The sequence below is a fragment of the Sabethes cyaneus genome, chromosome 2, assembly GCF_943734655.1.
Source record: "Sabethes cyaneus chromosome 2, idSabCyanKW18_F2, whole genome shotgun sequence".
Lineage (NCBI taxonomy): Eukaryota > Metazoa > Arthropoda > Insecta > Diptera > Culicidae > Sabethes > Sabethes cyaneus.
In genome coordinates this window covers 240,406,617-240,430,961 of record NC_071354.1, presented here as the reverse complement: position 1 = coordinate 240,430,961, position 24,345 = coordinate 240,406,617, and the positions used below count along the sequence as shown (strand labels likewise).

The following is a 24,345-nucleotide window of genomic DNA, read 5'->3' as shown; positions in this document are numbered from 1 at the left end:
ATTTCAATCGAATCATTAAAATTGTATCCAATTTCTCCGTACCGGAATACCGTCTCAGTACTCACCTGCAAAGAAAAAAAGAAAAAGAAAATTTATATTAGTTGATCGGTTTCTCGTACCAGTATTTATTTATTCTAGCAGCAGCAGCAGCGGTAATGAAATGGAACGAAGGCATCGGCCAATTCTCACCAACCGCAAATTTAATTTAGTACCGATTCGGCCAAAACCACATCGAAAACAAACATCGATTGCGCGAACAAGAAGAACACACACGCCCCTGCCACTACTGCTGGATGATGACGGGCGCGACGGAGTAATTTACAATTCCCGGGGAAACATCGCGCTTCGCGACTTATGGAACTTTCCTAGCGTACGTACGAGAACGGGCCAAGATTTGGGTCAGTCTCTGGACTCTCACTGATGCTACCCGATTGCCGAGCATCGTTGGAACTCTCTTCTAAACATCTAAACCGAAAGTCAGTATGGAGAAAGCCGCTGGCGGCGGCCGTATTAACAGGCCATGTTGGTGAATCTAAAATTAGCCCGCTCCGGTCAGCGAATTTAGCCGTGCAAAATACTAAATGGATACACCTCGAACCGGCGCGTTGATCTCCTGGTCAAGATTTCCACGAACAAGTCCGTCGCTCGGTGGAAGGTGGAATATTTGCCAAAATAGCCGAGCGGTGAGCGCCCTTCTTGCGATCACCCATGAGTAGCGACGCTTCTGACGTGCTGGAACGACGCTCTGTTAGAATGACCTTACAGTTACGATTAGCGAATTAACACGGTCCTTTCGGAAAGTCACCCTAAGAAAAACCAAGAAGCCAAGAGTTCTGTGGGTGAACACAGAACAAATTCAACGTCGCTTGTAGCTGCCAAAAAGATTAGTTTTTTTGGCGTGTTGTTGCTTGCGGTGCGGACGCATGCTGCCTCCTGTCGATGGAGATCCACCCAAGAGAGTAAAGTTTTTCCCAAGACATACGGTTTTAATTAAATTTAATAACCTTAACCCACACGCCCTCTGTGTCGTCGAGTGAAAAACGGCTTTTGAGGCGCCATGTCAACCGGGCGAGCGGAACATATTACGAACCAGCGGTGTCAGGTTAGCATGTGTAGCATGTTTTCTGTAATGAAATTCACTTCAATCCACGAGCGTATATGTTGCTTAAATTGACAAGAACAGTTGAAGCAAACGTAATTGAAGCATTAACCACGATTTTTGTTGTTGTTGTTCTCAAGTAAAGCTGGCAATCCAGATTCAGATTCATCTTAAATGGCTGACAGAGCGTGACAGCATCATTACGATTTATTATTGGCCGATTGGTTCGATGATGGTTCACAGACGGCGCACCACAGCTCTCCGCATCTTTTACTGTTTCTTCGTCGAATGACTTAAGAATTTTCATCGAAGGTATGTTCTGTTCGTTCCCATCATTATCGAGATTTCATTTTGCCAGCTTGTTTACCGATGGCTGGCTGGTGATTTGGCATAAATAAAATGTCGCTGAGTGTTGTTTGCACAACGACGTTTGCCGGGGTTACGATCGGAAAGACATTTAGTGGCGACAATGACAAGCTGTGAGCAAGTGGATTTTTACAATCAAGATTGCCTTCCAAAAATATTGTTATTAGATTAATTTTATTTATAGTAATTTGATGGTTTTGCATCATAAATCCAAATTTTTCGCGTTCGAGACATGGAAAGCGATGCTCAAATGAATACTGTTTACAGACTCGAATAAGAAATTAAAGCATCTAGGTATAATAAAAAAAACTGTTTACACAGACTTGAAGGCAGCTTGTGATCAAGTGAACCATGATATGACTTTGCACAAAGTCAAACCAAATGACCAAAATTTGTGAACTGGTTGAGATCACATTTGGTTAACCGGTATCTTCCTGTGAGATTAAGCAATGTACATTCGAACCAATTCTGTAATCCGAGCTGGGGGGTCCCGCAAGGGATCAATCTTGGGCCATAGTTATTAATGCACTACTTTTAAATTATTTACGCGCAGCATCACTTCAAGAATGCAGACTGCTGTATGCGAATGATTTGAAATTCTTTCAAATCTATAGAAAGCCGCCCCAACAGGTTCAACACGCCTTGAATATCAAAAAAACGAGATCATCCTTAGTGAGCGAAAATGTTCGGTCATGCATAGAAATAACCCGATTGATTATATGGGAGTCGCTGAATAGAGTGTGGAAGAAGAAAGTAATGAAATATAGTTGTTTTATAGAACCCACAGGGAAGAACTCGACGTGAAGGGAAAAGAGCAGAAAATTTGATCAGGGAAAGGTAGAGAACTGAACTGAGAGACTGGCCATATCACTCAATAACTCTCGTCATTAAACCAACGACACCCATTAGAAATACGAAATGTGTGTCGCTGGTTTAATGATGACAGGTACTCGCGAGCTACGCAGTTACTTTGACCAGTCTCTCAGTTCAGTTCTCTAGGGAAAGAACATTGAAGTAGCATTTACTAGGTTTGTAGTGCGTTTCTTTTACCAAACTACCCGGAGACCCGCGGGTTGAACCAGCCTGTTATAGGAGTCAGTTATAACCGCCAATATTGCAAATCAAGCGAGAAGCCAACGATGCCTACTCTCACGCTACCGTCGTTGCTGTGTCCAGAACGCACAACCTCATATCGTCTTTCTGCATAGCCCACTCGCGAGTCAAACGACTCGTGAGCAACCAGCTTTCCGTGAGGGCTAGTGGCGCGCACTAAGATACAGATTCTGCATTACTTTCTCTTTTCTTCTTCATCCTCGTCCTCGATTCTAGTCACGGGCGGCAGTGCGAGCGCACGCGTGTGGTGGGTATCAGCAGCTCGGGCTGCAATGACAAACGAGAGCGACGACCGTAACTGTTAGCTAACTACACACTCGTCGTAACGTCGTCGTAACAAAAACTCGTCACAGTGCATGAATAAATAAGAATGAGAGTCCGAAAGTGGTGCTTAAGCCGGTGTGTTCGTTAGAACGAGTAGCCGTGCGTGACAAAATCAGACCACACGAGTGTGGGCATCGCAACACTGGTAGAGGGGCTCCGTAGCCGCAAGGTTATCGAGTCTGCTTTGACAAGCGAGTGGTCGAGGGTTCGAATCTTAGTAGAATCAAGCCATTCGACGTCAAGTAACTTTAGCATGGGTTTATTCTCAGGCCCCCCATTTACCCTTCCTTCATGCTGAATTCTATATTTACCCTCTGAAGCCTCTCGACAGTACAAATGTCCCTCCTATAGTTAAGTGTACTGGTCAGAGGAACGAAGGGAGTGCTCACCAGGGACGGCTATAATATGGGATAGTACTGGCAGCGAGGAATAAGTGGGTAAAGTAGATCAAGTTTTGAAGGAAGGGTAAACCCCAATACACACAAGCACGCATAAAATTTAATAAGCATATCGCTCATTCAATAGCGATTATAGCAAAAAGAAATGCAGTGCAGGTCACACAGCAAACACCCGGGCGATATCACAATAGATCAACTATACTGGTCGCAGTGATGAGTCCACACATGAAAAAACACTGGTTTAGACTCCACCATAATTGGATCAACAACTAAGTTATTTTTAAACAAACATTGTGCCGATCCCCCTCAATCGTACTCAACTCACTACCGAGAAGTTCAATCTAACTGGTTTTTCTAACCGCGACGCCAGAAGCAGTTGTTACTTTCGATCGCGAATATTCAAATGATTCAACTAGAGATTGGGAGCTGTGAGTTCGACTCTCGTCCTCGCTTAGTCGATATTTTTAGTCTAAGATGAAGATGTATTAGTTTTGAAATGTCACATTAAATTTAACTCTTCCCGTAAAGAAAAAAGTAAAATGACAAAAAAAAAAAAGAAATTCAAATGAAGTATTCTTAATTTTTGAAATGTATTATACATGGTAGGATAGACCAAATGTCATATTTAATTTTTGAAATGGCAAAACAATAAGTTCAAGGGTACCAAACCATCGCCTGTTATATCGCATTGAAAAGTACTGTTACGATTAGTGATTATGTGAAAATCGCGGCTAACACGCTGACAGACGAACAGCGTCACGCGCAGTACCTTGCAAGTCGTAAGGGCCTGCATAGTGTCGTCGTCCTGACAGTAAAAACAATTTAGACTAACACTTTTCGGTCGTTGGTTTCTACAGTTGACGGAGGAAGAGACACAATTTGTGTCTAAAAATAGCCCAACCACATACGTCGCTACTTTAACAAGGGGGTTGCTCAGTCTCCTTTTGTCCAGCGCCTCTGCGGTTCAAAGGTACACGGGTACCAGCGAGCCACATGCCCTGGCGGTTGTGGTGAGTTCCAATCTGGTTATAATCTTAGATTATAGCTTGGTTCGACCCATGCACCTTCCAGCATTGGACAAAAGGTAGAAGTCACAACGACTACTCGTTAAGCGTAGCTACTAATAATACCCCCCCTTCACTTTCCCGCTCTTTCCCCTCCACTCTAAAAAATTTTCATTACTTTCCCCTATCGTCCCTCCATCGATTGTGGAACCACCGTTTCAAAAAATGTTACAAATATGTGAAACAATTCGCTTTCAAACTCTTCACTTCTGTGCCTATTAGCTGTGGTTCGGACGTTTAATCTGATGTCGCTCGTATTAGCGAGGCTGACAAAGCACTTCCCAGCGAGTGTTTCAGCTAAGAAGGTTTGAGGGTTTTTTTCCTACTAGTGCCGGTAGGTATATCTAAATCCCTTGTACTAGTGTTACGGGCGTGTCCGAGACCGACTCAACAAACTATGTTTTTCCGTTGCAAACCGTAAGCAACCAAGCGATATTGTTGTAGCCTATGAGCTTTTCACGTAGAAGTACTGCTTCCCAGTTGGATTCGAGGTACAACGCCAGTGGTTGTATGTTCGAATATCGGCTGAGAGAGGCTGTTTTTTCATGTGTGGACTCATTACTGCGACCAGTATAGCTGATCTATTGTAATATCGCCCGGGTGTTTGCTGTATGATTTGCACTGCATTTCTTTTTGGTATAATCGGTATTGAGTGAGCGATATGCTTATTTAAAATTGTATGCGTGCTTGCGTGTATTGGGGTTTACCCTTCCTTCAAAGCTTGATCTACTTTACCCACTTATTCCTCGCTGCCTGCACTATCCCATATCATAGCCGTCCCTGGCGAGGACTCATTCGTACCTCTGACCAGTACAATTAACTATAGGAGGGACATTTGCACTGTCAAGAGGCTTCAGAGGGTAAATATAGAATTCTGCACGAAGGAAGGGTAAATGGGTAGAAGGACCTTTTGGACTTTGGAATTGGGCTACTATCGCTTGACAAGGGTATGGTGGTGTAATGGTATCAAACCTTCACAAAAATCCGTAAAAAAGTCGCTCCACTGCAGCACTTGTAGGAACACCAAAAACCGCAAATGTTTCTTCCTTTTTTTTTGCTGAATTAAACTTGTGAAATTTGCAACATCCTTAATAAACACAATTTTCCAATGGTTCTGTGTAATTTCTCTACACATTGCAATGCTGTGTGGAAAACTTTATCCAGCTTATTAAATTTTCCTCGAATACTTCAAAGTAACTTTGGCAGCTGTTATAGTCAACAACATAAAATAGGATCTGTGAATCCATCGTTTCATGAATTTAACTGATGTAACTGTTAAGTAACTGATATTCAAGCTGAAATGTTTTGCTTACAGTTTACCGGAAAATTGGTGATCTCAACATTATAGCATATTTAAGCTCTCCGAAGAGAAATGATTACACTCTGAAACAAAAGAGCACACTTTGGTCGATAATAAAATTAAACTAAAGCCATTCTACTTATATGTACCTGTGGATGAAATGATACTAGCGATTGATGTTCGAAAGGTTCGACAAAATCATACGACAAGTGGTACGGATTTTTACTACTTTTTTTTATCGTCGTTTAAATACATTTCAATAGTTGATTTAAGCTTAGCATGGGATCATTTTCTCTCCTTTCTTTCCTTAGTCGTTTTCAATCGTTTAAGCTGGTTTACGATGCTACAACCTTTGGTTATTAATGTGTGATGTCATTACTTGGATGAAAAAAAAATCAATTTATGTCCAGTGTTTCAAATTGCTTCGAAGCGAAGTGTTCTAACAGGTCATTTCTAATACCGAAATAGTTGGAAATTTACCATCAACTAAAACCCACATCAGTCCAGTGTCCTGAAGAAAATTCCAAGCCGAAGACAACGCCCAAGCAAATAGCAACCGACCAATAATTCCCTTTGATTACCAGCTTCCAGCAGCAGCAGCAGCTCAAACGTTTCCAACATCGATTTCGGAATGACACCGCCGAAATCCCCCCCAGGATAAGCTAAATCCGCAAAAGCCCGGTCCTCGAGCACCAGACAACGAATAGCACCTAATCCCGTCAAAATTGACAGCCACTTTAGCGTGCAGGCAGGATTGGAGCGAGTATGAAGCGACCGTGGCGGATGAGACAGATGAGCCACTGCAGGCAGATAAGGCACCCCGGCCTAAGCATATATACCAGTCAACCAACCAACAAGCAACAACGCATCGACTGGAGAGAAGAAATTTGCAAAAAAAATGCAAAAAATAAAAATATGAGTATGAAAAAATCGATAAACCTTTTCAACTGGCCGCCGCCGGGAGGGGGTGCCAACAGCCGGCGGCGGCCAGCAAGCCAGCATTCATTGAGCCCCGTCGTCGTCGGTTCGTTCGTCATCCCGTGGCCGTACTCCTACTTTCGGAGTGCACGTATTGCCGCTTGAGGCTGGGGCTGCCGTTTCCGGCGTGCGAGCTACAGGGTGGTTTAATGTGTTTAATACTATGAAATATTTGAATCGTATGTACTGACTGTACAGTTTACAATTGTTGGCGGCCGAATAAAAATCATGCAAATTCTGAGAGTTCTGAAAACAGTTTTTGGCTCACCCTGTCACTCGAGAATGCACAGAATGTACACCGTTAAGATGCGTTGAAAGAACAGGAAACGAGAAATGGTTTCCTACCGACCGACAGCGACGAAAACGACGACGACGACGACGACGATGATGATGACGACAGTCAGTGATGGGGATGATGATGATTACGGTCGACGACGGGATAGCACAGATATAAAAGTGCTCCGCTTTCATTCCGCGTGAAAGTTCTCCGGAAGATAGGAATCCTGTTAAGGGGAAACACGGTACTACTCATGTCTAGACGACGACGACGACGACAACCGGCGATACGACGCTTTTCTTTACACTGTAATCTTTTCTGTATTATTTACCGATCTAGCTCTGTGTTCGGTGGTCCGTATGGATGAGGTTGTGATTACGGCCAGTCTATGAATACTACCGTATAGCCGGCGGCTGCTTACTGCCAATTGCGGTGGTCGTCGTCGTCATCATCGAATGGTTTACGTTTGAAGAGCCCGAGAAGGATGCAGGAAAGAAGTGTAAAAGGACACTATTCTCTAAATTTCCGGTTGTTTTAAAGTCGTCCATGTGCGAAATTGCTATTTGAACTTTTTATTCACACAATGAATAATGGAAATCATGCAGAGAAGCTATTCTGTATCGATTTTAGCTGGGCATTTGATCGCACCTACATACCAATGCTACTCTTTAAATTATTAAAATTTTGCATTGGGTCTAGGCTACTTGTATGACTTGAATCATATTTAATTGATTGCCAATAAACAAATAAAATTCAATAGAAAGAACAACTGATATAATTCAAGTCACTCCAAGTGTCCCTCAAGGCTTCCATTTATGACCATTTATTTTTATTTTGTATCAAAGACAATGTTCAAGAAATTTGAAGTAAAAATTTACGTCTTTGATCTGAAATTCTTTCTAGAAATGAAAAATGAAGAAAACAATGTCACATCACAATCATTTAACATTAGAACTTTTTTTTCATGTTGGGTATTTTTATCACTGCGACCATTTGTTTGATCTATTGTGATATATCCCCCGTTTTATTATAACTATGTTGTCAAGATGACGTATCACTATCAGAACCAGAAGTGATCGTCATTGTTTGACTAAAAGCATTGGCCCAGCCCGGTGATGCACTTCGGATAAAGTGCACTACTGAGCTGGGAGTTGTTCTCCAAATATCAGAGGGTTCTAACAGCCCTCTTTCGAAAAACCTTAATCTTTTAATGAAAATTGCCTGACATCGGCATAACAGTCTTCTTTTTCTATGCCACAGAAGCGACATATATCATCTTGAACTTTCCCCATTAGCTTCAGATGATATCGGCTAGGACAATGTTCTGTTAAAACACTAGTATAAATGCTTAGATCTTTCCTCGAAGGCTCCACTTGATTCCACTTTCGGACATTCCAATGCTTTCAGCTCCATTTTTAAAGCAGAAGCAGATATAGTAAGCCATAGAAGGGCTCAGGTCCTACAAATTGATGAGATGATCCGAGTCTTGCAAGTGCATCAGCTCTTTCATTTCCATCGATTCCACTTGACTTCCGGTTGACTTGGTTACGACAAGACAATTTTTGGAGGGAATGTATTCATCCCAGACAAGTTTTGATGTGCATGCCGCCGACTTTAGAGCACTTAGAGCTGCTTGGCTGTCGGACATGATGCATATATTTGAATGTCTATAGTTCCTGCGCAACCACACAGTCGTACATTCTAGAATTGCTTGTTATTCAGCTTGGAATACAGTTGACCATCTGCCCATCGAAATTGACATGTCTATTCCTGGGCCAGTCACTAATGCTCCCATTTTTGAACCATCTGTATAGAAAACTGTCGATCCTGGACGAAGATCGAGACCACCATCTTCCCAAGAATCGCGCCTAGGCTCAAATACACGAAATACTCGATTAAAGTTGTATTTTTTCTCCATCCAATCTTCATTATTAGTTACAATAGGATTAATACTAATAGTTTTTAGAATACTGAGATGACCTGTTAGATCACCTTCAAAGAGGTTCAAAGAGGTATAAACTAATGCAATGGAAGCATTCAATGCCTTCGATGGTGTACTTCTCATTGCACCTGTTATTGAGAGAGTGGCTAGCCTTTGAAGTCTTTCCAGCTTTTTTGGGTAGCATTCGCTTTCGTTTTTGGCCACCAGACCAACGAAGCATAAGTAATCCTGGGTCTGATAATAGCCGAATAGATTCAATGGATCATCTTCGGTTTCAGTCCCCACTCCCCATTGCTTACCTAAAGTTCTTTTACATATCCATAGAGCATTTGTAGCTTTGTTTACTGCTTGCTCTAGATGTGTGTTCTAATTGAGTTTTCTGTCAAGAAATACTCCAAGATATTTGACGGTGTCTGAAAGTTTTAAAAGTGTTCCTTTCAATCTGATGTTGTTTAATGTAAATTTTTTCCTTCTCGTAATAGTAGTTTTATTGGCATTTACGCTGAGGCCCTGCCTATTACACCATGATGAAATTCAATTTAAAGCCATTTGCATTCGGTAGCAATGATAGAATCGAATTTTCCTCCAACAATCATGAGTATATCATCAGCGAAGCCAATTATTTCAAAGCCTAGCGCTGTGAACTTTTGTAGAAGATCATCAATTCTTAAAGACCATAATAGAGGTGATATTACACCTCCTTGTGAGCACCCTTTTACTGCTCTAATGCTTATGAGCTTCCAAGGTTTGCTGATATCTCCCTTTTTGATAACCCTTTTTTGATTTTCGCTAATCCAGCGGATAATAGATACATCGAAACCACGTTTCGTCATAGCCGTAATCATTGAATTATGAGATGAATTATCAAGTGCGCCTTCTATGTCTAGGAAGGCAGCTAGTGAAATTTCTTTCGCTTCAAAAGGCTTTTCTAGTTTTTTTACAGTTTGTACTGCTGTTATTGAAGATTTGCCTTCTTGATATGCGAATTGCTATTTGCTCAAAGGATCTTGGGCTAAATATGACGACTATATATGCTCATCAATTATTTTTTCCATTGTTTTTAACACAACAGACGATAAGCTTGTCGGCCTGAAGGATTTTGGTGAAGTTTTATCCTTCTTATTAGCCTTCGAAATGAACGTGACTCGTACTTGTCGCCATACTGCTGGTATATGGCCCAGTATCAGGCTTGATTGAAAAAGGTTTGTTAGAATAGGTGTTCAAAACGCTTTGCCCTTTTGTAGTAGTACAGGAAAAATTCCATCCCTACCCGGTGATTTGAAGGGTTCAAAAGTGTCAATCGCCCATTCAACCTTGCTTTTCGTAAAATTTGTTTTAGCCAAAGTACAAGTATCATTCGTGTTTCTATCTAACCCAGTCATTTCATTCGCTGCTTAGTGAATGTCTGTCCTAGTTTCAAGATTTACAATTCTCAATGCCGGTGCATTTTGGGCTCCGCATGTATTAATGATTGAACAGGGAAAATGTGTTCTCATCATTAACTCTAATGTTTCCTTAGTTGAGTTAGTAAAAGAGCCATCCTCTTTTTTCAAAGTACCTAATCCATTAGAATGATCTTTAGCGAGGATTTTCTGCAATCTAGCAGTTACTGGAGTATTTTCAATGTTTTCACATGTGTCCCTCCAGTGAATCCTCTTTGATCTTCGTATTTCCCTATTATAGGCAGTGAGAGTTTGTTTATACTCCTCCCACTGTTGTGTTCTTTTTGCCCGGTTAAATAATTTCCGAGTTTTCTTTCTAATTTCTCCAAAGTTTTGTTCCACCAAGGTACATCTCTATTCGTAGAGCGTTCCTTTGCAGGACAGCTTTCGTGATAAGCTTGTTGGATCAGGTTTGAAAGTTGTTTTGAGTTGTCCTCAAGTTCTTTACAAGTCCTTGAGCAGCCTTTCAAGTTCTTGACTCCAACCTTCAGTTTCAAATTATACTAATCCCAGTTTGTTTTCCTGGGGTCTCTAAAAATTCCCTTAAGTTGCTGATTAGCTTCGTAATCAAATGTGATTTGCTTGTGATCGGACAAGAATCCTTCATTCGATACGTGCCGATACGTCATCGTTGGCTGCATAGTGTTAAGTCCAGTACTTCTTGCCTTATTGCGTTTACAATAGTTGGCTTTTCCCCTTAATTGCATATGTCTATATCATTTGATGATATAAAGTCTAAAAGGAGTTCACCTCTGTTATTGGTATCTGTACTGGCCCAAACAGTGTGGTGGGCGTTTGCATCACAACTTCTTCAACTTCTGATGGAGGTACTTCACCCACGTCTCCTGCCGATGCTACGCAAATTTTAGTCTTGCCGTGGGTCGTTGGAACCTCCATTATTAATGCTGTGAGATCTTTTGTAATCAATTTTGTAATTGGAAAACTGTTTATGTTTTCACTTACCAAAATGGCAGCTCTTGGCGTGAGCTCACCTTCGGCGTAAATCAATTTACACGACTTTGTAGGAATTCCTTGTATCCTACCTTTATAGGTCCAGGGCTCCTGGATCAATGCTACATCCAGGTTGCTTTCTGTGAATATTCTATAAAGTACAGCAGTTGCTTCCTTTGCATGGTGAAGATTCACCTGGACAAATTTAATATTTCTTCTGTGTGGTTTTATACGATTTGTGGTACGACCGGGTTGTTTTGGGTTTAGTCCTAGACCGTTGCCCCCACTGGGATTTGACTGATTGTATCAGCATCGCCAGTTTCCTCTTGGGTCTAATCGATGTCAGGGTCACTCCTGAGCACTGATCCCCGACTTGATTTGTTATTTATATTTAAACTAGCTGATTACCCGATCTCACTTGGAACCCCTTTGTCACTCAGTCACTTGTACATCTGTCTTTGTAACGAAAACTCTCAAAATGCAAGAAACAAAACCCTTTTCTTCGTTTGAATATGTCTACTCCCTTTGTCAGTTTCTCTCACTTTGTCCCCCAACCGCTTGTAAATCTGTCTTCGTCTCGGTAATCCGTATAAATCGACACAGCCTTTTTTACGTTTTTGAACCTCCCTCGTTTTAATGGCCACCGTATTCCCCTTTCAGAAATAAAACAACTTGTACAAGTGCTATCGTTCCAAATACAAGAGAAACGCACCCCTTTACCCACTTGAACCTTTCTCTCCCCTTATAAGAGACCGTCTCCCTTTTTGCTGATGCTGATTCTTTTATGGCAAAAAGCATGTGTTTGATGAAGAACAATCCAGAAGTTCCGGAGCTATGGCAGAAAATACATTTATACTTCCGTTTCTCGTCCCTCTACATGATGGTTCCTTCCCAGTCAGCTCCCCCTTCTGTCACATAGCTAATTATGCATCGGTTTGCATAATGAAAATCGCTATAATGGAAACGAAACAAAGGTTTATTTTCCATGTATTTCTCCTCGGTAGAACCCATCTTTTTTCACAAAGTCAGTTGCACAACTACAATCGGTTTAAATTCAAGAGAAACGCAACCCCTTTTATTTATTTAGACCTCTCTCCGCCTTGTTAGGGATTCCCCCCTTTTGTCAACTTCCCAGTGCTGATTCCCTACTGTCAAGGAACATTTGTGCCAAGCTTGATAGAGCATTGCCCAGGAGTTATGGCCTCCCCCTGTTATGAACCCCCCATCTGTTGTCAATCCACTGAGTTCTGATTCCCTCATGCCAAGGAATATGTGTACCAAGTTTGGTGAAGAACCGTCCAGACATTTCGGAGTTATGGCCTCTCCCCCCTGTTACGAGCACCCCTCCTCTTATCAACTCCCAGTGTTGATTCTCTTATATCCAGGAATATGCGTGCCAAGTTTGGTAGAGATCGGTCAAGGCGCTCTGGAGTTATGGTGGAACATACAAACATACTCACGCTCACTTTTATATATATAGATTAAAAGTGTTATTATTTGTTTCCATCTCGATAGTCTCAAACATTAGAATTTCAGACTCGTCGTTTATTTCGATTGACGAAATAAATAAACAAAAAAAATGCAATTTTAGGTGTTTAACGTTCGCACGAAAAATCGTCTCGGCAGCCGAAACGATTGCAAACAAAAGCAACAGGGGGAGAAGACAAATAGAAAACTAGCCGTCGACTGTAGAAGTTCACGGTGCCGTTGCTCTTCCTGGCAAAGTTCAGACAAAGTTACGTGCCGTACATCAATTGAAGCTCTCTCTGCGCTAGTGGGGGAGGAACACGCGACAGACGGCTAGGCTAGCATGGCGTGGCAGGATAGTTGCTATTCCCGTTCGTTACATTACACAGACACCTGAGGAAGAAGGGCGAAGCGGCGAACCATCGCTCGCTCGACAGAATGACGAATGACTAGTGTCTCCGACGTCACATGATGGCGGTGTGCTAAGTGGAGGTGTGATGTATGACTTGAATGCAGATATTGATGACACTGTTGGGTGCTGTCGTTGATCACCCTTCAATGGGAACGAATTGGAAAATTACGCGACACGCTATAGAACATTTCACGGATCTAGTTTGATGAATGGCGTCTTTGGTTGTGGGAACATTTAATTTACAACGCTCGTTACCGAAGCATTAATTCACTAAATAAATGCTCTAAACGTGCCATGATAAGACAGAAAATGCTACAGCAAAAAGACATTTACTGAATAAAGCAAATTCAAAGCCCGGTTAGGTTATTGTCTCCGCATCGGTGAAACGCCACCTAGAATACTAATTCGGTAGTTTCCTGTCGAGCTAAAACGGGCACGTAAACTAATCATGCCGATTACCTTTTTTCGCTTCTTTTAGTCGTTGCTCGTTCTGAAAGCAAATTGCGACGACGGACAATCGACACTTGTGTATGATGGCAACAATAGCCACTTTCTGCCAGTAATTCTCCACCGGAAGCAGACTCCAAATCCGGGGGAGTTGAATGCTTATTGTCCTTCTTTTTCCATTTTCAATTAAAATCCCATCAATTAGACAATCAAATTACAAGCTGTGAGCTCCACCTGTACGGTGTCCCATGTGAAAGTTGGATAACTTGCCATTAGTTGCACTTCATATGTCACACACAAGCACAGAGTCGGCGCGCTCGCAATGCTATGCGACCCGTCGTCGTCCCGGTCAAGGAACAACAAGATAATTACACCATAAAACCCATGTTTATGATGGCGTCGTCGTCGTTCGCAATGTTACTCTACCTACCAAACCACCATCATCATCCACCGAGAAGAGCCGTGCGTTCTGTGCCGTGCGTGTGAAAATTGCACACAAGAATTAGACACGATTTTAGCAAACGCCAATTTGCCCCAATCCAATCTACCGCACACCGCACAACGTAGCACCGGGGACGCAGCGCATCCCTAAAATATGACGTTGATGAATCGGTTCGTCCATCGAGTGGACCATTGACTGACAGAATTCGATGGCGGTGGCGGAGAATTACGCTATGCTCGAGCTGAGCCGCTTGCTGGTGGCGCAGCAAGAAATATGGGCCCGAACGGCATTTGTTGGCATGGCAGTGCCAGGCAGTCAGGCAGTTCATTGTTTTCGAATTCATCATGTTATTTAGTGGATCCGAAATGTCCGGTGTAATTTACACACTCGTTTAACTTTGAAGCTTATATTTTTAGCTTCACATTGTAGCGATTTAAACGTTCGAATGAAGTTTTTCAAAGGCGATGTTTGCGCGAATGACAGTTTTTATGATCGTCTTATATTGGCGATGCGCTTAGACTTCAAAGCGAATGGCAAAATAAAATGGCAATATATTCTATTGCTGCTTGTCATATTTAATGAATTTATAGGGTTTTTTTCTAAAAGCTAATACTTTTCTCGAAGGCTATTGGGAATGTTATTTTTGAGAGTAACGAAATTCAATTTCAGCAATTCACACGAATGAACTTTACAATGCGACTAATGCAGACGCAGAATTATAAAAATCTCGCAGGTTTTAGTTTAAATTGAAGATGTGTGGCAAAATGATCAAAACACCGTCCGGTATGGAAAAGTGGTGGAAAAAGTTTTAGTTAGTCTCTAAGAGCAATATGCTCAAAGAAAAATGAATAAATTTTAAATAAATAAATAAAAAATAAAAAGATGGCAGCTACGGTTGACAATGCGTTTGTGCACAAAATAATAGGAGATATTCAGCGAATAGCGAAAAAGCTTATCAGAACAGAGCAAGAATAATTTAGATGGACCCCGAATCACAAGCAGGAATAAAACTACTTAACTGAAGCACTCGCTGGGCAGTGCTTAGTCTATTCCAAATAGATCATCCAAGTCACAGCAGATTGAGAGAGCGTAGAAGCGTAGAAAGAACACGCGTGGTACTCTCGCATGTAAAGTTTACAAGCAGCAATCTTGTTTGCGTTCCTGAGGCTCGGATTCTTGGTCACGGTTGGAAAATTCTTTGCCAGATCTAGAAATTTGAATAGCATTCAAAGGTTTCGTTTTGAAAGCGTAACCCACGATCTAGCCCAGCGATCGCTCCGAGTAACGTTTCACTCGAGGAATTGGCTCTTGTCAAGTGGGTTTAACATGTTATTTGACTTACTTAATGATCCATGTCCGACGGTCCTGTCGGCTTTCACCTGTCACCAGGACAAGTTCTCGTCAACAACTCGAAAGTCGCGGGCTAAGCTTCATCGGCATGAGCCTCTGGATTAGCCTTTTCTTCGTTGTCGTTGCAGATACCAGTCAAGTACGCTCCTCTCCTCAAGGAGTGTCCGTTTTAGTTTCATCTACTTTCTCTAATCTCTGTTACTGCATATCGACCATTTATAACATCGACTATGGAGTTCCTCGTTGGACTCCAGCTATTCAGTCGACAGGTCACCAAGCACGAATGATATTTGTTTTTAATTCTATATTTGAGAAGTTTTCAGCCTTTGGCTGGTTCGCCTCTTCCGAATGATATTGCTGGTAGCGATTAATCAATACCTGCGAGGTCTCCACTGAAACGCACCATGTTTCACTTTCGTACAGTAATGCGAATTTAACGTTGTAGCGGATCGGAACGATATTGTTTATCCATATTAACGCACAACTAACGCAAAGACCCCTACCAGATAAGCACAGAAAACCTTGGGATACAGAAGGCTGTCTTTCTGTCTTAGTTGCCAACTGCTATAGAACAGAATAATTGCGGGGCAAGTACTCTTTTTCGATTGAGTCCAACAGTAGCTCCAAGTCATTTCAAAAAGGGACAACAGAATTATTGGACCGGTGTTCTACCTCCAACGGCCAACTAGCCAATAGGGTCTATAAAAAGAAAAAAACTCAAAAGAGAAAAATACTACTTAACTGAAGCATTCGCTGGGAAATGCTTAGGCTAGTCCTCTCACGCTAGCAACACCAGATTGAACGTCCGAGCCCAAAGCAACTGCCTCATGCAGGCAGGGATGGTTCGATCACTTTGACTCAATTTTAATTTATTTGACAGTACCACTTCAGCCAAGCAAAATTTGACAATGTGATGTATGGGACATTTATAGAACTATGTATTATCTACAATTTTGCAGAATGAAGTTTTGCTGTATCTTTTGTTATTTACGATGCTACAATGCTAGTACCTCTTTAGTAACTTAGTGAATGTTCATTTAGTCACTAATGAGTTACTAGCATTGTAGCGCTGTAACTACAAAAGATGCAGCAAAACTATATTCAGCAAAATTGCAAAGCAAAGCCTAGGTGCTACATTCCGTTATCGAAACTTGACCTTCTGTTTTTATACGCCAGACTTCGAAGCCAGCTGTTAGAGTACAGGACAATTGCAGGGCCAGTTGCTACGATCCTATTGATTCTAACAGCAGCCTCTCCCAACCGAGATTCGAACATACCACGACTGGCTTATTAGGCCAGTGTGTGTTACGTGTTCCATCAATGCCAATTTTATTGGTAGCTGGAAGGAGCTGAGTCTGGAGAGTGACTTAATCGTTTCCTTGACCGGATTGGCAGTGTGGGATGGCGCATTGTCACGCAACAAAATCACTTTGTGTAGCCTTTTTTCGGTATTTTGGAAGTTTTTTAAATCTAAGATTCAAATAGTTCTTTTGTTGTAGGCTACGGTTAAATAACTAACACATTAATCTGATGGACTCATTCGGTGTTGGTAGAGTCCCATAACATTCCAATGTCAGAGAAGGCGTGGTTGTACATTGTGATTTTATTCTCCCGAGAATCCAAGGTGGATCGATTTTTTTTCAGTAGAACTTTGCCGACAAAGGTCGTCCTTTGCATGCTTCACCGCTCTTCAAGGAGACGGCATCGTCTCCTTGCTGTTGTGAGTTAGTTGCTGTTTCCAAGACAGATCGAACGAGGCTGAAGTACGAGGTGCGGTATAGAGCATTATGGATCCCGGAACTGAGCTAAGACGCTGAATCAGAGTCTAGCATAACCCTAAGGTCACGCACTACGTTTGTTCTATCTACGTGTTCGTTTCCTATTCTGTACGCCCATTGAATCGGGTACTTTTTTCCTGTAAAAGTGACTAATGAGCATTTCGCTAGGCTAATCACCAAACAGTTTCATTTGCACCAGTCGTGACATTTTTCGACAATTCCTTGTAACAACTGACAGTTAGTGGAGGTTTTGATTGCCCAAAAATTGTTTAAGGTCATCGGCATACAGAAGTTTTCAACCTTCCAGTAAACATTTGCACACGTCGTTGAAAATTATGGTAGACAGTAATGGCCGTAAATTACTGCCTTGTGGGATCCCTGAACGGTTGAGGTTCTTCTGATTCTATTGAGCCCAGTCTACGATCAGTCAGGTACAACTTGAACCAGTTGATAAGGATTTTTGACACACCCGGACGGTTAAGTTTGGATGATGATTAACTTTATCGAAGGCTGCCTTTGGGTCCCAATAAATTGCATCAACTTGAACGATATCATTAACAGTTTCATATGTATATATACGTACATGGATTAGCCAGTGTCTATTCGACGAAAATCGTTTGAAAAGAGTCTAATAAGGTGTTGGTACCCTTGTTAAGCGATACTTGATGCAATTTCTTGCAGTTCCGTATCGTTCCCGGCTGGACATTTGAATCGGTCAACTCGGAAGTCCAAAAGGTCCTTGATGGTCAGACTAAACCAGGTTGACCACACCGTCAAGTTCAACTACTGTTTGCGTTGAATGTACGTATAGTACTTCCGCGTAAAAAGCTCATAAGTAGCAGCAATGTCGTTTTGCTTGCTTGAGGCTTGACTGACGGAAACACGTAGTTTGTTGGGTCGGACGCGTATGCTCGCTTGTGCACTAGTGGAAGGGCTTCAAACATACTCACCGGCACACCGCACCGCTAGGAAGAAACCATTAAATCTACTTAGCTGAAACACTCGCTGGGAAATGCTTTGCGGCATTAAATCAAACGTCCGAGCTACAGTTGATAGAACGCCAGATGCACACTCATTTCAGCACAAGGCACAGAAGCGAAGCTAATCGTAATAGTACGTAAGAGCGACCAGCAATAATAGTTCGGTATCGAGAAATCATTATTTTGCCATATAGAATAAATTTCAAAAATTAAACATGCTTCAGAACATTTGAATATTCGCGATCGAACGTAACAACTGCTTCTGGCGTCGCGGTTAGAAAAACCAGTTAGATTAAACTCCTCGTTTCGGAGTTGAGTACGATAGACGGGGAGCGGCACAATGTGTGTCTAAAAATAACTTAGTTAGTCCAGTGAGGGTGAAGTCTAAACAAGTGTACTGTTCAGCCACTGCACAATGGGCAAAAATGAGCTCATAATCCCAAGAATTAGAAACCGTTGGTTTGGAATCTTATAAGATACCTATTTCTATGTAAAAAAATGCAAGAAATCGATTGGTGGTGGTTTCATCCTGCGCAGAAAGTGGTCCATTTTGCCCTGTTTCCCCCCAAAACTAATGATAAAAGCTAATTAAACAGTATAAAAACTTATTTGCCGCCCGTGAAACGAACTCAAACAGCTTCTAAATTTTGTCAAAACATCAGAAGAATCAAATTCCATCCATTTTATGCTGTGCAAAATGCAAGAACAGTCCATTTTGCCCAATTCACCCCCATGTACATAGATAACCTAATTAAAGTGATTAAAACTAACTGAAAGGTAACAACAGTCTTCGAAAAAAATGTGTATTTTATCATACTGAATAACTTTGGAAAACAGTTGAAAGCAATAAATTGATTAGATGCAGAGTTACTGTGCAGAATTGATTTCTAAGTGTACTTTTTAAATTTTTAAATAAATCATTATATCTCGCGACTAGCAAAAGATATATAGTTACTATGTTCAGCAAAGTTGCTCATTTTAATGTGTTCTATAATTTTTCTGAACAAAAAAATTTTTTTTGAACGTATTCAAAAAAACAAAAGGTTGTATCACATGAACTCCACAATCTAACCGAAGCCCAAGCACAGCACTGTATCATCCATCGTAGATTAATTCACTTTGATTAGCTTCTTGAGGAAGCCGTTCTCGTTCGTGATTTCCCATTGTTCTTTTCGGTCGATGGTATCATATGCAGCTTTGAAGTCAAGTTAAGTTTGGCTGAACTGTTGTCTTAAGGTTCAAGTATTTTCCACTTTTCTGTTTAAGACACTTCAGCCCCTGTCTGTCACAACCACAACTGTCTATGTTTATTCGTTTTCCTAGGTCTGCTGATTCTATTAAGTTTTCTTTCTAAAACTGAATCAATGCCGCAACCCCAGGAAATTATCTTTTGGAAAAAAGTTTCTCGTAATATTTTTACAAGTAGTGGAAGAAACTTTTTCCTTTTTCCGGTATATACTGTATCAATTGTTTGTCTACAGTATACACGAGAAATTAATAAAGATTTGTGCGTCAAAAGCAGTGGCAACTTGTCCGCATATTCAACCTGTTCATAGGACAGGCAACATAATTCAGCCCGACAAAATTATTTGCATCACTCGTTCATAATTTCGTTTGCACCAACGCATATGCAATACGAATTTAGTTTAGTTACGAAGCTGAAAAGCAAAATGTTCAACACGACGTTTGAACGTTGCTTTAGATACCACAATGAACAAGCAGACCAACACAATATTACTTGTTCCTAATTGTTGATACTAGCACCAGGAACAATATGTTGGTACGAAGGGAATTTGAAAATAGAGCGCGGTTGGCATGCATTATTCGCCAAATTTTGTCATTAACTCGTTCATTAACTCGTAAGCATTGAACAACTTACGCATTTACCTATTACCTATTTGCCAACGTGTGTGCGCATCGCAGTAAGTTGGTTATTCTTGAATTTGGTCCAATAGGTAAATTGTACGAAAAGGTTCAGAGACGAGTTTGCTGGTAAAGTCATCCTTCGTATTCCGTTGCTATTTATAATGTTTATTTGACGCTTGAAATATAGTATTGATTTGCATTTTTCGCTGGTTGAACAGGTAAGCTACCCCCCCGAGTCGCCACTGGTCAAAAGATAAGTTATAACTAGGTAAAAGATAGGTTAAAAATCAAGTTCCCTGAAGGTACATTAGAGTCCAGGTACTCTTAGGTAAGGCAAGCGCGGCCCGTTTGTGTTCGTAATATGCTAAAAGTATAGGTGTGTTGGTGTCATTTTTTATGCCCATAGAATAATAGTACCAGATTGACGCCATCTCTGTTGTTTACATTTACAACACAACACAAATAAATGGTACCTCTCTACACACCTCTACTACTTCACATTGGTTCGGTTTGCTTGCTTCTATATTCGTAAATGATTCTACCTGTAAATAGGTCGGATTTAGTTAAAGCTATGTTGAAGCTACTCAAAATGCCCTTAAAGTGTAAAGTGTTTTGAGTAGTTTCTACCTACAACTGTCTTGCTCTTACGGTTACCAAGAAACTCAAAGAAAAACCCGGCATCTTTGAACTTGTGTTTGTTTCGTTTGTTTACAAAATAGGTAAACAATAATTCTTGAGTGGATCGTGTTATAAGTGACGTTGTTTCTAATTTGAATTTAATATACTTTTGCGTTGTCAACAACACAAACGTTTCTCGAAGCATTTCTCCATAATTCATAAGTGTCGATTCTCGATTGAAAGTGCTAAAAATGATGACGGAGGAAACCGACGGGCTACGTACGGAATACAAATTAGCGACGGATTCGGAGCTGCGTTTCGAGATAGAAAACAAGAACGATGTAACCGTTCAGTTAATCAGCGGCTACGCTGAACTTTTCGGAACGGAAATGGTAACGAAGAAACTGTACGCGTTCGGAGTTGGTGCGAAGGTCGCAATATTCACCTATCACGGCTGCACGCTGGAGTTGCGTGGCAAACCCGATGTTGCCTATGTTGCACGTGAAACACCGATGATCCAGTACCTAAATTGTAATTATGCTCTGGAACAGCTTCGAGTCAAAGCCGAACAGGATGACGTTCGGGGGCCGGTGGCAATGGTAGTTGGTCCGATGGACGTGGGAAAGACGACGTTGTGCAATATTCTGTTGAATTATGCAGTTCGGTTCGGTCGAAGACCAGTTTACGTCGATTTAGATGTAGATCAGGGTGCTATTGCGATCCCCGGAACGATTGGAGCATTGCTGGTGGAGCGGCCGGCGCCGATAGCAGAAGGCTTTGCTCAGCAGGCACCGTTAGTTTATCATTTCGGACATCCGTCGCCATCGGACAATGATGTTTTATACAAAGTGCTGATTTCAAAGCTGGCAAAAACGACGTTGGAACGGTTAAAAGTCAACAGGAAGGCCAAATATTCTGGAATGATCATCAACACTTGCGGTTGGGTTAAGGGCGATGGGTATAAGAATATCCTGCACGCAGTGAAAGAATTTCAAGTAAACGCAGTGTTTGTGTTGGACCAAGAACGATTGTATAACGAGCTGTTGCGTGAAGTGGATCGAACTGTACAGGTAATTTTACTGCCCAAAAGCGGCGGTGTTGTGGAACGTGGTCGTTCGCAGCGGATCGAGTCTCGCGATAACCGCGTTCGAGAGTATTTTTACGGTTCCAAGATGCCCTTATATCCACACTCGTTCGACGTTAAATTCAGCGACGTGAAACTGTTCAAAGTCGGTTCGCCAGCTTTGCCCGATTCCTGCCTGCCGCTGGGCATGAAGAGGGAGGATAATTTCACCAAGCTGGTTCCGGTGCAGCCGGGACCGCACCTGTTGCATCACGTCTTAGCTGTCAGCTTTGCCGAAAGCACCGAGGAGAACGTAATTCAAACCAACGTGGCTGGCTTTATCTGCGTTACCAATGTGAACATGGAAAAGCAAGTGCTTACGGTTTTGTCACCGCAGCCAAGGCCTCTGCCTCAGACGATTTTGCTAGTTTCGGATCTACAATTTATGGATAGTCATTAATTAATAGCGAAAGAGCTGTTTACAATAAAATTAAAACTGATAAACCGAATATTAGATGTTTTTTTTTCAACAGGGAAACTCTATAATTTTCTGTTTGTATTTTCAATATTCCGAAAAAATAAAAGTTTACTCTACAAGCGAATAAATGCTATAAATAAAACCGATTATTGGCAGCCTCCGAAACCACACGCACAGTTGAACCCTAATAATACATTTCCGTCATCAGGTTTACGGATTTTTTAACATTAAATGTGGATTTGATATTTCATTTAAAATTAGACTTGAAATTGGAATTAGACATTCTTTAGAAATTTAAATTGTATTTAGACTTTAAATTGAACTTAAATTGGGCCTAACATTGGATTTGGAATGTGACTTGTAGGCACACTAGCCTAGACATGGTGGAGCATCCGACCTTTCGGAAAAATGTTTTGGACTGGAAAACTAAGTAATCGTAGGGTAGCGAATCTATTATAAAGAATTTATTATATATTATATCACAAAAACACCGACTGATTAGGTTTAAAACGCTGGACCTGAATTAATCTGACATATGATATTAAATTGTACTTGAATTTGGAGTAATTTGAACTTGAAGTTTTACTTCAAACCGGACATGGTCACGAAATTGAAAATAAAATTGAGATTTTTCATCTTATTCTCTCACACGTTTTATTTCTTTTCTGTTTTGTTTTTTTTTCCCATTCCCGTTTTTTCTGTTTTAGTTTCGTTTTTTTTCTCTCATTTTCTGGACCGTTTTTTTATTTTTGCTTTCGTTTTCCTTCCGCTTTTTCATTCATTTTCAATTTTTTCTACCCGTATTTTCTGTTTTATTGTTCTGTTTTTCTTCATTTTACTGCCCTATTTTTTCTTATTATCGCTGTCCTGTTTTTAATACGTTTTTTGTTATTTTCTTTCCCATTTTTTCGTCTTTCTCTATTCGATTGTTTTATTTTTCATGCTCCGTTTTTCCATCTTTCATGTCACGTTTATTCTGTTTATTATGTATTCCATTTTTTCTCTATATTTCTCCTCCGTTACCCTTTTTGGCCTGTTTCTTCAGTTTTTTTGCTTCCCATTTTATATCCCATCTTTCTTATTTTCTATTTCGTTTAACCTCTTTTTTTCCGTTTTCCTCGTTACTGCTGTCGACATTCTTTTTTCTCTATTTTCTCTATGATTTCTCTCGTTTTGTGTTTCGTATTCTTTTTCTGCCAGACGTTTCCTTTCTGTTCCTTTTTTAAAAACTTTTGTGAAGTTTTTGGACTGAAATATTTTTTGTTCCATTTTTCGTCCTTTTGGCCTGAGTTGATTTTCCTCGATTTCGTTTTTTTTCTTTTTTTTATTTTTGTTTCCAGAATCGATTTTTTCTTTTGTCTTGTCTCGTTTTTTTTTGTCATTTTCTGTCTAGTTTTCGACTTTTTTCTATTTTTCGGTCCAGGTTTTTGTCACTTTCCTTTTCTGTCTCGTTTTTCTTCTTTTTTGTCCTATTTTAAATAATTTTCTGTCCTGTTTATCCTCATTTTCTTCGTTTTCCTTCTTTTATTTCATTTTTCTTCTTTTCCTCACATTTTCATCTATTCCATCTATTCCATCTATTCCATCTATTCCATCTATTCCATCTATTCCATCTATTCCATCTATTCCATCTATTCCATCTATTCCATCTATTCCATCTATTCCATCTATTCCATCTATTCCATCTATTCCATCTATTCCATCTATTCCATCTATTCCATCTATTCCATCTATTCCATCTATTCCATCTATTCCATCTATTCCATCTATTCCATCTATTCCATCTATTCCATCTATTCCATCTATTCCATCTATTCCATCTATTCCATCTATTCCATCTATTCCATCTATTCCATCTATTCCATCTATTCCATCTATTCCATCTATTCCATCTATTCCATCTATTCCATCTATTCCATCTATTCCATCTATTCCATCTATTCCATCTATTCCATCTATTCCATCTATTCCATCTATTCCATCTATTCCATCTATTCCATCTATTCCATCTATTCCATCTATTCCATCTATTCCATCTATTCCATCTATTCCATCTATTCCATCTATTCCATCTATTCCATCTATTCCATCTATTCCATCTATTCCATCTATTCCATCTATTCCATCTATTCCATCTATTCCATCTATTCCATCTATTCCATCTATTCCATCTATTCCATCTATTCCATC

General features: G+C 40.7%; 2 protein-coding genes across 2 annotated transcripts in view; one reads left to right on the top strand and one right to left on the bottom strand.

Moving 5' to 3' along the window:
• The window catches only part of LOC128736825 (ecdysone-induced protein 74EF), a 423,088-nt gene that overhangs the window by 375,449 nt on the left and 23,294 nt on the right, over positions 1–24,345 (bottom strand). The window lies entirely within an intron of this gene.
• LOC128733806 (protein CLP1 homolog) lies at positions 20,869–22,137 on the top strand. The gene has a single exon (XM_053827612.1). The coding sequence runs from the start codon at positions 20,869–20,871 to the stop codon at positions 22,135–22,137; it is 1,269 nt and encodes a 422-aa protein (XP_053683587.1).